Source organism: Papio anubis, chromosome 3 (assembly GCF_008728515.1).
Source record: "Papio anubis isolate 15944 chromosome 3, Panubis1.0, whole genome shotgun sequence".
Lineage (NCBI taxonomy): Eukaryota > Metazoa > Chordata > Mammalia > Primates > Cercopithecidae > Papio > Papio anubis.
This window is the reverse complement of record NC_044978.1, coordinates 147,298,959-147,313,709: the sequence shown is the minus strand read 5'-3', so window position 1 is coordinate 147,313,709 and position 14,751 is coordinate 147,298,959. Positions and strand designations below refer to the sequence as shown.

Here is a 14,751-nt window from a genome sequence, read left to right as displayed (position 1 = left end):
AAGGATTAATACCAATTTTTTAAAAATCTCTTCCAGAAAATAAAAGAATAGAGAACTCTTCAACTTGTTTTATAAGGCTAGTATTACCTTTATACCAAGACCAAACAAAGACAGTGTATTAAAAAAGAAAAATACAGGTCAGTATCTCTCATAAACTTGAGCATGAAAATTCTCAAGAAAATTTAGCAAACAATGTAACAGTGTATAAAAGGAATTATACTTCATGACCAAGTGTGATTTATTTCAGACACTGAAAATATCAAATGGTTCAATATTTAAAAATCAGTGTAATCTAGGTCAGGTGCAGTGGTACATGGCTGTAATCCCAGCGCTTTGGGAGGCTGAGCCAGGAGGATCACCTGAGGCTGGGATTGGAGACCAGCCTGGGCAATATAGCAAGACCCCATCTCTAAAACAAAATAGCAAGGCATGGTGGCATGTGCCTGTGTTCCTAGCTACTCAGGAAGCTGAGGTGGGAGGATTGCTGAGCCCAGGAGTTTGAGGTTGCAGTGAGCTGCAGTTGCATCACTGCACTCTAGCCTGAGCAACAGAGCAAGACCCTGTCTCAAAAAGAAAAAAAAAAAAAAAAATGTAATCACTATATCAGAAGCTAAAAAAGACAAGCCATATAATCACATCAATTGACACAGAAAAAGCATTGCACAAAGTCCAGCACACCTTCATGATAAAAACTCTCAGCAACTTAGGAATAGCAGGTAATTACCTCAGTTTGACAAAGAACAATATAGGGCAGGCACAGTGGCTCACTCCTGTAATCCCAGAACCTTGGGAGGCCAAGACAGGAGAGTCACTTGAGCCCAAGAGTTCAAGACCAGACTGGGCGATATGGCGAGACCCCATCTCTACAAGTTGCCTGTAGTCCCAGCAACTTGGGAGGTTGAGGTGGGAGGATCACTTGAGCCTGGGAGGTTGAGGCTGCAGTGAGCTGTGATCATGCCACTACACTCCAGCCTGGGCAAAAGAGTGAAACCCTGTCTCAAAAAAAAAAGAACTACAAAAAGCCTACACTTAATATCATGCTTAATGGTGAAAGACGGAATGCTTGTCCCTTAAGATTAGGAACAAGACAAGAATATCTGCTCTCATTACTCTTATTCAACCTAGCATTAGAAGTTCTGGCCACTGCAATAGGCAAGAAAAAGAAATACACAGCACTCAGATTAGAAAGGAAGAAGGAAAACTATCTCTATTTGCAGATGTCATGATCATCTTGGGATTTTCTACATAAAAAATCTTGGAATTTTCTACATAAAAGCAACTCCTAGAACTAAAACTAATAAATGAGTTGAGCAAGATTGTAGGATATAAGATCAACACACAAAAATTAATCACATTTCAATATACTAACAATGAACATTAACAATGAAAACAAAAATGAAAACCAATACCATTTTCAGTCACTTCAAAGAAATTGAACTGCTTAAGTATACCTCTAACAAAACCTGTACAGTGTCTGTGCTGAAAATTATAAAATGCTGACAAAAGAGATCAAATTAGACCCAAATAAATGGAGAGTTATACTGTGTTCATAGATTGAAAAGCTCAACAAAGTGAAGATATCAGTTCCCCCAAGTTGATCTATTGTTTAATGAAATTTATATCAAAATCCCAGCATGCTTCTTTGTAGGCATAGACATGCTTATTCTAATATAGATAGATAGAGAGATAGACACGGATCCTAAAATAAACAACAGCAATCTTAAAAGAGAACAATAAAATGGGAGAAATCATTATTCCCAATATAAAAACTTGTGTAGCTACAATCATCAAGACTATGTATCATTGGCAGAGGAAAAGATATATCAATCAATGGAATAGAATAGAGAAGACAGAAATAAACCCACACAAATATGCACAGTTGGTTTTTGACAAAGGTGAAAAATAATTCAATAAAAGCAAGATGCCCTTTTCAACAAATGGTACTGGAGCAATTAGACATCCACAAGTGAAAAAAAAAAAAAAGCTTCAACACAAACCTTACACCTTAATAAAAAAATTCACTCATAGACTTAAATATAAAATGTAAAATATAGGAGGATATCTTTTGGATCTAGGGTTAGGCAAAGAGTTCTTAGACTTGAAACCAAAACTATGATCTATAAAAGGAAAAATTGATAAAGTAGATTTCATCAAAATTTTAAACTTTTGCTTTGTGAAATACTCTGTTAAAGATGAAAAGATGGCCGGATGCGGTGCCTCATATCTGTAATTCCAGCACTTTGGGAGGCCAAGGCAGGCACATCACCTGAGGTCAGGAGTTTGAGACCAGCCTGGCCAACGTGGTGAAACCTTGACTCTGAAAATAAATAAACAAATAAGATGAAAAGATAAGCTACAAAATGAGAAAATATTTGTAAACCACATATCCAACAAAGGACTAGTATCTAGTATCTAGAATATGTAAAGGACTCTCAAGACCCAACAGTATGTCATATGTTTAATATCTGTATATGTTATCAACCCAACACTATGTTGATACTATTTTTGTTTAAATGTCAATTATCTATTTACATATCAATTTATCTATGCAACACAAAAATAATAAACTTACTTATATAGTTACCATTCAACAAAAACCCAACAGTAAAAAAAAGCAAACAACCCTGTTAGAAAATAGGCAAAAGACATAGATTTCACCAAATAATAACAAATACATGAAAATTAGCCATTAGGGAAATGCAAATTAAAACCATAATTAACTCTTGCTACCCATCTATTAGAATGGCTAAAATGAAAAATAGTGATAACACCAAATGTGGGTAAGTATGAGGAGAAACTGGATTACTCATACATTGCTGGTGGGAATGCATCATAGTACAGCTACTCTGGGAAGCAGTTTAGCAGTTTCTTAAAAAACTAAACATGCAATTACCGTATGATCTAGCAGTTTCACATCTGGCCATTTATTCTAGAGAAATGAACACCTACATTCAGATGAAAACCTGTATATGCAGCAACAGACACGTGAAAAAATGCTCATCATCACTCGCCATCAGAGAAATGCAAATCAAAACCACAATGAGATACTATCTCACCCCAGTTAGAATGGCAATCATTAAAAAATCAGGAAACAACAGGTGCTGGAGAGGATGTGGAGAAATAGGAACACTTTTACACCGTTGCTGGGACTGTAAACTAGTTCATCCATTGTGGAAAACAGTGGGGCGATTCCTCAAGAATCTAGAACTAGAAATACCATTTGACCCAGCCATCCCATTACTGGGGATATACCCAAAGGATTATAAGTCATGCTGCTATAAAGACACATGCACACGTGTGTTTATTGCGGCACTATTCACAATAGCAAAGACTTGGAATCAACCCAAATGTCCATCAGTGACAGACTGGATTAAGAAAATGTGACACATATACACCATGGAATACTATGCAGCTATAAAAAAGGATGAGTTCATGTCCTTTGTAAGAGACATGGATGCAGCTGGAAACCATCATTCTCAGCAAACTATTGCAAGAACAGAAAACCAAATACCACATGTTCTCACTTATAGGTGGAAATTGAACAGTGAGATCACTTGGACACAGGAAGGGGAACATCACACACCGGGTCCTATTGTGGGGAGGGGGTAGGAGGGAGGGATAGCATTAGGAGATATACCTAATGTAAATGACGAGTTAATGGGTACAGCACACCAACATGGCACATGTATACATATGTAACAAACCTGCACATTGTGCACATGTACCCTAGAACTTAAAGTATAATAAAAAAATAAATAAATAAAAAATCTGTATATGAATGTTTATAGCAACTTTATTTGTAATAACCAAAAACTGGAAACAATCCAGATGTCCTTCAGTGGGTGAATGGTTCATCTATGTCAGAGAACACTACTCAACAATAAAAAGGAACAACCTACTGATACACCCAGCAACTTGAATGAATTTCCAAAGGATTGCGCTGAATGGAAAAAAGCCAGTCTCAACAGGTTGCATACTGTATGATTTCATTTATATAATGTTCTTGAAAAGATAGAATTATAAAAACAAAGAACAGATTAGTGATTGCCAGAGGTTAGGATGGGGCTGGGGTTAGAAGGAAAGAGGTGAGTGTTTATGAAAAGGCAACATGAGAGATCCTCGTGGTCATGGAACTATCTGTATCCTGACTGTGGTTGTGGATCTCATGAATCTCTTGTGTGAGAAAGTTACTAAACACACACATTGAGTACAAGTAAACACACACACCAAGTACAAGTAAACACACACACCGAGTACAAGTAAAACTAGGGGCATCGGAATAAGATTTGTGGTTTCTATCAATGTCAGTATCCGGCTTGTGATATTATACTATAGTGTTTCAAGATGTTATTGGGAGAAAAGGGGACATGGAATCTATCTCTCTATGTTGCCTCTTACAACTACTTGTGAATCTAAAATTATCTCAAAAGTTCAATTAAATGAAAATAATGAGGGAAACAATGTAAGAGGAAAATACTGGAAGGAAAGAGAAAGGAGAAAAGGAGATTAGGAGGATAGAAATGTTACAACTATTGGGTCTCAACATTGTACTACACAACTTTCATTTACATCAACTTACTTATTCTTATTACAACACTATGAAATAATATTATGCCCGCATTTTTCAGAGCTTTCAACCTGATCCTTCTGATCCAAATTTAATATTATTTCTGTACTATAATTCACTTCGTTTTGTATGAAAGAACTCTGGGCACGGGAGAAAGGGAACACATTGTACAGAGAAACCTGTATCATCTTACAATAACTAATACTACTCAGGAGAATATTTTCATACTCAAATTTCTTCAGGACCATTTTAACCTCCTCATTCCTGAAGCCATAGATCAGAAACTAAGCCAGGTACAACCCACCCCCCATCTCTTCACACAGTAAACAAACAAACAACAACAAACCCCAAAATTTTAAGATGTAATGAAGTACAGAAATTCTAATATTTTCTTACTTTAACCGGGTAGATCGTTCTGTACATCACATTTTGGAGACCAGTAACCTATTCCATGGTTTATAATTTTTGGTGAACTAAAACAGTTTTATGTAAAGATCATATATATATTTTTTAAATACATTTTTGTTTTTCAGCATTAAAATCCAAGACTTGGTTGACTTAAAAGACATGTATGCTATACTCAGCCTGGATGAGGAAAATAAAGGTATTGATTTTTCTGAAGCAGATCGACATTTTATCATTCCAATTACAGAGAATAAGGTTGTGGTCATTGTTGTGTGATTTGCATTCATTGTAGGAGGATTTTTTTTTTTTTTTTTTTTTGAGATGGAGTCTCATTTTGTAGCCCAGGATGGAATGCAATGGCATGATCTCTGCTCACTGCAACCTCTACCTCCAAGGTTCAAGCTATTCTCCTGCCTCAGCCTCCCAAGTAGCTGGTATTACAGGCACGCGCCACCATGCCCAGCTAATTTTTGTATTTTTAGTAGAGACAGGGTTTCACCATGTTGGCCAGGCTAGTCTTGAACTCCTGACCTCGGGTGATCCGCCCACCTTGGCCTCCCAAAGTGCTGGGATTACAGGCGTGAGCCACTGTGCCTGGCCAGAAATAAATTTTAATATTCTTCACTAGAGTTCCCTAAAATAGTCTCCTTATTTTAGTAATTATGTTGTCATACTGCTTGACTAGAAAGATATGTCTACTTTGATCCAGAGATTTATAGTGAATTTTATCCTAATTCTAATGTAAAGTATAAATTCTTATAGACAGTCATGACCCACATAATGACGTTTCAGTCAACAGTGGTCCACATACATGGTCCATATTTACTACTTTTTCTTTTTCTTTTTCTTTTTTTTTTTTTTTTTTTTTGAGACAGGGTCTTGTTTTGTTGCTCAGGCTTACTGTACATTTTCTGTTTAGATATGTTTCAATGTGCAAATACTGCTGTGTTACAGTTGCACAGTGTTCAGTACAGTAGCATGCCTAGGCTTATAGCCTAGGAGCAATAGGCTCTACAATATAGCCTAGGTATGTAGTAGGCTGTTTCATCTAGGTTTGTGTAAGTACACTCTATGATGTTCACACAACAACAAAGTCACCTAATGACAGATTTCTCAGAACATAGTCCTGTTGTTAAGTGACACATAACTGTACTTTCCCTTTGAGCCACAGGGAATGAGCCAATACTCATATTCTTATGCCAATCCATGGCACATTTCCTACTCTAAATAAAAACTACTTAAACTGGTAAGGAAGATATTTGAAAATTGTTATGTCTCTGGTAGCTCAAATGAAAATATTTGTTTGCTGCCTGCAACTATATATTGTTTTTGAATGATCATTTATTTTGTCGATTATTTCAGGATTGGGTACCTTGTCCTGGACTGATGATGGCCAGTTGCTAGCACTCTCTACCCAAAGGGGCTCACTTCATGTTTTCCTGACCAAGCTTCCTATACTTGGGGATGCCTGCAGCACAAGGATTGCCTATCTCACCTCCCTCCTTGAAGTCACCGTAGCCAACCCTATTGAAGGAGTATGAAAATGGTGTTATTTTTCTCTTATTTATTAATAAAATAAGTTTAGCAGTTGATTTATCACTATTTTTCTCTATATAGGAGCTACCAATCACAGTTTCTGTTGATGTGGAACCCAACTTTGTGGCAGTAGGTCTTTATCATCTGGCTGTAGGAATGAATAATCGAGCTTGGTTTTATGTCCTTGGAGAGAATGGCAAGTCTAAATCTAGTTGTTTATTCTTATCTAGCATATAATTTCTGTTCTTATTTGGTAAGCACTGGAAGTTTCTTTTAGGACCAACTCTTTCACTCTTTTGTTCATATATATCATTCTTAGCTTAAATGGTTTTGTAAGTCTTCTAAAAATTCACATAATTTTTAGAAAGCTTTTATTCTTTACCTGTGTAGTGAAGGCAGCATAGCATAGTGGGTAGAGTATGAGCTTCAGAATTAGAGAGGCCCTGGATTTAATTTCCCTTTCTGCCTCGGTTAGTTAAGTGACTATAGACAAATCACTTTGCGTTTGTGAGCCTGACTCATCTAGAAAATGAGGTACTTCTACTTTAATGGATCATGAGGAAGATTAAATAAAATAAAATGCGTGATCTCACTTGGCACAGTGACTGTTTTAAGCACTCCTAAACCTAGTGGGCACTTAATAAATGTTAGTTCTGTCTCCCCTTTTATGCTTTAAATAATAGCTACTAGCATGGGAGGAAAACCTTGTTTTGTTTTTTCTTCCCCTTCTTCCTCCCCATCACCTTTCCCCAATTCTAGGTCAGGAATAGAACAAACCTGAAAATTAACTGGCTAAACAGGAAACACCATTAAGTTTATTGCCACTTAAGGTTTAATTCTTAATTGTTTTGCATGTGATTTTATTTTCTATTACTTTGTTTCATGTAAACCATAATGGAATGCCTGAAGGCAAATTTATATGGCAACTAAGATTAAAATGAAATTTAATCTTTAAGAGTCAATTTAATCATTTAATCATTTAAGATTAAAATGAAATTTTAAGTTCAGAATATTTTTGCAAAAGCACACCTTTTAAAATTATTTGCAAGTATGTATGAGATAGTTTTACCAATATTTTAATGTGTTGGTTTTTAAAAATTGCTACAGCTGTGAAAAAATTGAAAGATATGGAGTATCTGGGAACAGTAGCCAGTATTTGCCTTCATTCTGACTATGCTGCTGCACTTTTTGAAGGCAAAGTCCAGTTACATTTGGTAAGTATAATTTTGATGTCCTGGAGACATGCTAAGTTAAGTTATGATAAACAGCCTAATGTCTGATTATCAAGAATATTGGTCAGGAAGCAAGGATGTACAGACTAACTAGAAAGCCAGGTGTGAGTAAAGGAATAACAAAACCCTTCCCCTTCTATATGAGAAGTTCTATTGACTTTCTAACCTGTTCCCCAAAAACCTGATAAATATCAACAGTGCTACTCACAACATAGCCTTTAGCAAAAATAATAGTAATAATAATTACCCTGTTGGTAAATTGCAACTAGAAGGAACTATACACGAAACCATAAAAACCTGATGGGAATGCCATACCTTCGGGCTTCCTGGAAGGTGCTGACTCATATTTGGGCATTATGTGTGTGGGGGTCTTTGAAACCATGCCTGCTGAGTTGTTCAAGAGATGTTGGCACCTGTGAAGAGGGGGCTTCTAAGTCAGGGTATTTCTCACATCTGTTTCATGGCTCTTCATGGAAGACAAAGAGATTAGCAATTAGATAGCTACAGAGCCTGCAGTAAAGACTGTTCACACTAAGAGGGACGTCTGTGCTACCCTGCTGGCAAGCTGTGGTTCCTGTCTGATAGCTTTCTGACTAAACTGACCTCTGGTAGTCTTGGGAGTCTGAATGTTTAGTTGAACTTGAGAAAAAGACACCCCTAGATGTTGTATAGCAGGTTTACTCAAATGAATCTGTGAGCCATTATTATTCTTTACATTTTAGATAGAAAGTGAAATATTGGATGCTCAAGAAGAACGTGAGACTCGGCTTTTCCCAGCAGTGGATGATAAGTGCCGTATCTTATGCCATGCCTTAACTAGTGATTTCCTCATCTATGGTACAGATGTATGTGTCACCTTCTTTATTAGAGAACATTGGGAATTTCTAATTTTTACTTTGTGATCTCGGTCATTTCCTTCTCCTACCAGCCTTTTTTCTATATTGAATCCAATACAATTACTGAAGTTATCTGTGATTAATTATATACATTCATGTGTCTCTTAGCAATGGAGATACATTCTGAGAAACATGTCATTGGGCAAGTTCGTCATTGTGTGGATGTCATGGAGTGTGCTTACAGGAACCTAGATGGTACAGCCCACTACACACCTAGCCTGTGTGGTAGAGCCTATTGCTTCTAGGCTGCAAACCAGTACAGCATGTGACTATACTGAACGCTATAGGCAATTGTAACACAATTGTATCTAAACATAGAAAAGGTACCGTAAACATGTGATATAAAATATTTAAAACAGCATGCCTGTATAGGGCACTTACCATGACAGGAGCTTGCAGGACTGGAAATGGCTCTGGGTGAGTGAGTGAGTGAGTGAGTGGTGAGTGACTATGAAGGCCTGCGGCATTACTGTACACTACCATGGATTTTATCAACACTGTGTACTTAGGGACACTAAATTTATTTAAAATTCTTTTCTTCAATAATAAATTAACCTTATCTCACTATAACTTTTTTACTTTATAAGCTTTTAAATTTTTAAAAACTTTTTGACTCTTTTGTAGTAACACTTAGCTTAAAAAAAGAGAAAAATAGTGAAAGGCTTATAGAATAGGATATATTGTGTTATATATACTAGCTTAGTAACACTTAAACACTTGACTCTTTTGTAGTAACACTTAGTTTGTTAACAAACACATTGTATAGTTACACAAAATATTTTCTTAAAAAAATTATATCCTATTCTATAAGCCTTTCACTATTTTTCACTTTTTTTAACTTTTAAAACTTTTTATAAAAACTAAGACACAAACACACACATTAGTGCAGGCCAGCATAGCATCAAGATCATCAGTATCACTGTCTCCCACCTCCGCATCTTGTCCCACTGGAAGGTCTTCAGCGGGAATAACACGCATGGAACTCTCATCTCCTATGATAACAATGCCTTCAGGGTACCTCCTGAAGGACCTGGTTGAGCCTGTTTTACAGTTAACTTTTTTTAAATAAATAGGAGTACACTCTAAAATAACAATAAAAAGTATAGTATAATAAATATATAAACCAGTAACAGTCATTTATTATCATTATCAAGTATTATGTGCTACACATAATTATATGCGCTATATTTTTATATAACTGGCAGCACACGAGGTTTGTTTACAGCAGCATCACCACAAACTTATGAGTAATGACTTATGCTTTGACATTATGACATTCACAATGTCACTAGGCAATAAGAATTTTTCACCTCCATCCTGATCTTATGGGACTATCATCATATACACAGTCCATCGCTGACCGAAACCTTATGTGGTGAATGACTGTACATGTATAGAACACGTAGGTGGCATGATTTGTTAATGTCAGTGCTTTTGTGATTTTAAGCAATTTTGATGGCCTAGTGGAAAGCTCAGACTTTGGAGCCTAGCAAATCTGGGCTCAAACACCAGTCAGTTCTATTACTTGCTAGCTGGTGCTTAACCCCTCCAAGCATCATTTTCCCTATCTGGGTGCCTTAAGGATTTAATTTGGTGATGAACGTAGACAATTCAACTTCAAATCTCTAATGCCTGCATTTAGTAGGCGTTCAGCAAATATTAAGATTAATTGAATATTGAGAATCTGACTTCAATTTATTCATCCTTTGAACCATAGGTACTCTATATCTCCAAATATTACATTAGCCACATGCACATAAAACAGTTATAGCATCTTATATTTGTAAAACAGTTTTCACAGATTTTTCAGAGTATGCCATACCTGTTACTTTGATCAGTCTGTAAAAGAATTAAGTAAGGTTGGTAGAAAATGCATTATTTTCCACTTTAGCAAAATATTGGCCGGGTGCAGTGGCTCCCACCTAAAATCCCAGCATTTTGGGAGGCCGAGGCAGGTGGATCGCTTGAGCTCAGGAGTTCGAGACCAACCTGAGCAACATGGCGAGACCCCCATCTCTAATAAAAATACAAAAAAACAGCCAGACGTGGTGGTGTGTGCCTGTGCTCCCAGCTACTGGCTGAGATGGGAAGATCACTTGAGCCCCGGGGGTGGAGGTTGCCAGTGAGCTGAGATCATGCCACTACACTCCAGCCTGGGTAACAGAGCAAGACCCCGTCTGAAAAACAAAAAACAACAACAGCAAAGAAAAAGTTATTTACTGTTTTAAAAGTTTCCACTTTTTCACATGAAATAATCATTACCATTATTATTTTTTAGAGACAGGGTCTCACTCTGTCACCCAGGCTGGAGTGCAGCAGCACGATCATAGCTTACTACAATCTCGACCTCCTGGGCTCAAGCAATCCTCCTGCCTCATCCTTCTGAGTAGCTGGGACTACAGGTGCATGCCACCATGCCCTGCTAATTTTTAGTTTTTAATTTTTTTCTTTTTTCTTTTATTTTTTTTTTAAGAAATGGACCTCCTTGAAAATTTTTTGTTTGTTTGTTTTGAGACGGAGTCTCACTGTCACCCAGGCTGGAGTGCAGTGGCGTGATCTTGGCTCACTCCAACCAACCTCCACCTCCTGGGTTCAAGGAGTACTCTGCCTCAACCTCTCTAGTAACTGGGATTATGGGCACCCACCACCACACTCAGCTAATTTTTGTATTTTTAGTAGATACGGGGTTTCACCATCTTGGCCAGGCTGGTCTTGAACTCCTGACCTCATGATCCACCTGCCTCAGCCTCCCAAAATGCTGGGATTACAGGTGTGAGCCACTGTGCCCAGCCGAAATATTTTTTTATATTTACTTTTTGTTTTTTTTTTTATTTTAGAAACCTGTTAATTAATGTTTTTTTTTTTTTTTTTTTTTTTTTTTTTGGTAGAGACTGGATCTCACTGTGTTGCTCAGGCTGGTCTTGAACTCCTAACCTCAAATGATCCTCCTATCTTGGCCTCCCAAAATACGGGAATTACAGGCATGGGCCACAGGTGCCTGACCCAAATTATTTTTTTGAAAGAACATGTTTTAAACCATGCTTGTTGCCATATGAGAGACTTTTCAAAATTTAAGTTTGACCGAAACTAGTAAGTCTTTGAGATAATATACATCAGTAAGGTAGGTCTCATATATCAGGTAATTTGGTGATATGGAAAAATAAAGAACAGGAAATTTGTATGACGCTAATAGTTTATAGAGCCTTGATCTCACTTATTTTATCTCATCTATAAAATACACAGGGAAATTTTCAGGAAGAAGATACTGAAGATTGAGAGGCTAGCAAGTGTGTAGCAAACTGGAACTTAAACTAAGATTTCCTGATGGAAAATCTACTCTTTCCACTATGCCACAGTACTTTTGGAATAAGTGTAGTAGTCTGTTCATTAAGCAGCAACTATTCCAGTTTCATTCTTGAGTAATTCAGAAAATATCATGGTTTTTGGCAGCTTTATTGAAGTTTCATTGATATGCAAGAAAAATGCACTATTAAAGTGTACAATTTGGACGGGCACGGTGGCTCATGCCTGTAATCCCAGCACTTTGGGAGGCCAAGACAGGCTGATTGCCTGAGCTCAGGAGTTTGAGGCCAGCTTGGATGACATGGTAAAATCCCGTTTGTACTAAAAATACAAAAATTAGCTGGGCTTAATGGCGCACGCCTGTAGTCCCAGCTACTCGGGAGGCTGAGGCAGGAGAATCACTTGAGCCTGGGAGGTGGAGGTTGCAGTGAGCTGAGATCACACCACTGCACACAGCCTAGGTGACAGAGCAAGACTCTGTCTCCAAAAAAACAAATAAATTAAAATTAAAAAGTGTACAATTTGATAGGTTTTGACATATGTATACACCCATGAAACACCATCACTTCAGTGACAATAGTGAACATGGCCAGGTGCTGTGGCTCATGGCTGTAATCCCAACACTTTGGGAGGCCGAGGTGGGCAGATCACTTGAGGTCAGGAGTTCGAGGCCAGCCTGACCAACATGGTGAAACCCCGTCTCTATTAAAAATACAAAAATTAACTGGGCATGATGGCGCATGCCTGTAATCCCAGCTACTCCGGAGGCTGAGGCAGGAGAATCGCTTGACCCCGGGAGGCAGATCCGCCCACCCATTAAAGAGTGGGCTGGGCCGGGTGCGGTGGCTCGCACCTGTAATCCCAGCACTTTGGGAGGCTGAGGCAGGCAGATCACGAGGTCAGCAGATTGAGACCATCCTGGCTAACACGGTGAAACCCCTCTCAAAGTGCTGGGCTTACAGGCGAGAGCCACTGCACCCAGCTTTTCCCATTGTATTTATTTTCTTGAGTCTGTACCTTTCACATATACTAAATATTATTCTTAGTCGCTTCATCAAAAACATGACATTTTTTTCTCTTAAAATTAGGATGTATGTTTAATTTAAATGTTGAAAGTTAGTATTTCCTTGACTACCTTTTATATTTTCATGACTGAATTTTTTTTTTTTAGACTGGTGTCGTTCAGTATTTCTACATTGAAGACTGGCAATTCGTTAATGATTATCGACATCCTGTCAGTGTGAAAAAGATTTTTCCCGACCCAAATGGGACCAGATTAGTTTTCATTGATGAAAAAAGTGATGGATTTGTTTACTGTCCAGTAAGTCTAGAACATTTTTAAATGTTTATTTTTTGAAATACAATATAGGGGGAAAAAAGTGTGTTTAAAGCATATCCCATGTAAAATTTTCTATTAATTAGTGCCAAGGATTGTAGTTCTTCGCTATCATCTTCATATCATGTTTATGATAGATTTCTTATGACTATATCAAGACAACTTTTTCCATTATTCTATAATTTTTCATAGTGGCCATCCCAGAAAGATTTTTAATGGGAAAAAATAGTTATTATATCCTATACCACTTTCAACCTTATCGTATACTTACTGCACAATACAATAATTATAGTGTATCTTCCTGTATGTGACTTTTCTCTCCCGATAGGCAGTGAGCTTATCTGTCCTTTCTGCACACCTCAGTTGATTTTCCTCTTTCCTTAAAGATCCTGAGCACAAGGAACAGGTATTTCTGTATTAGATGAATAAAAATGGATGAGCCCATTTTAAAAATCAGCCACTCATATTTTTAAACATCCTTAACTTTTTTGAAAATAGATTTAGAAAAAAGGAGATGTGCCTTTACATTAGTTACTATAATTGGATTTTTCATTTACTTTTTATATCCTGTTAATAGTTTACTATGTTCTTGGTCAAATTCACATAAACTACAGCTGCTTGTGGACCCATCCTTAATACTGTTTCCAGGTCCCTAGGTCTCACTGTGGTGTCCCCTCAATGTAAACAGCCTGCTCCTCACTGCTACACTTCGCTTGATACAAAGACTTACTTCCTCCCCATGCCCACCCCTTCTTCCTTTCCTCTCCCTTCCCTTCTCTTCCCTTTCCCTTCCCTTCCTTTCCTTCTCTTCTCTTTTTCTTTTCTTTTCTTTCTTTATTTGACAAATATAATGAATTTCCACGAATGTACCTGGATTATCTATGCCAAATTCCTAATTTGCTAGTTCTTACTCAATGCACTCCTCCCCCAATTGCAAAGCAAATAAGGAAGGATGAATGACATAAATGAAGATAAAGCTCGAGTTCCCTCTACTTAATATGGAAATTCCACCTTGTATAGGTTTCCTTTCTATAACAGGGAACTAATTAGAGCTGCCTTGAATTTCCCCCGTGTGGGTTCACCACAGTTAGAAACTGTGGCTTAGACAGAATAGACAAGAGAGTAGGAGAGTAAATCAGGTGTCTGTCAGGAGTTAGTCAAAAATAGGGTGTGGCTGCTAGGAAAGGGTAAGGAGTAAGGTCAGCCTTAAACAAGGTGATTTCATTCATTTTTACTTTCTCCATTTACAGTTCTCTTTTTCTTAATAATTTCTGTCAAGGAGCTCTCACTTTGATTGGATTTCCAGTTTTCCTGTCTGTCTAAGATGGAGACAGTTCTAGTACCTACTTTGTAGGGTTGTTAAATGAAAAGTTAATAGGATGATGCATGTAAGCTTTTAGTACAGTGTTAGCCACATAATAAGCACTCAACAAATGGTTACCTTTTTTAAAAAAAGTTCAACCACTAGTCCAGTGG

At 37.4% G+C, this 14,751-nt stretch overlaps 1 protein-coding gene across 9 annotated transcripts in view; it reads left to right on the top strand.

The window, feature by feature from the left end:
• Positions 1-14,751, top strand: part of WDR19 (WD repeat domain 19) — a 94,368-nt gene that overhangs the window by 25,930 nt on the left and 53,687 nt on the right. For 8 of the 9 annotated variants that reach the window (XR_646876.3, XR_004182806.1, XM_003898587.3 and 5 more), the window contains 6 exons: positions 5,101-5,171; positions 6,335-6,507; positions 6,590-6,704; positions 7,616-7,722; positions 8,463-8,585; positions 13,111-13,260. Coding sequence is in view for 7 of the 9 variants with exons in the window: in XM_003898587.3 (XP_003898636.2) it covers positions 5,101-5,171; positions 6,335-6,507; positions 6,590-6,704; positions 7,616-7,722; positions 8,463-8,585; positions 13,111-13,260 (739 nt within the window). In the remaining 2 variants the exon portion in view is untranslated. The remainder of the gene's footprint in view (positions 1-5,100; positions 5,172-6,334; positions 6,508-6,589; positions 6,705-7,615; positions 7,723-8,462; positions 8,586-13,110; positions 13,261-14,751) is intronic. The other variant, XM_021938364.2, reaches the window with a different exon arrangement.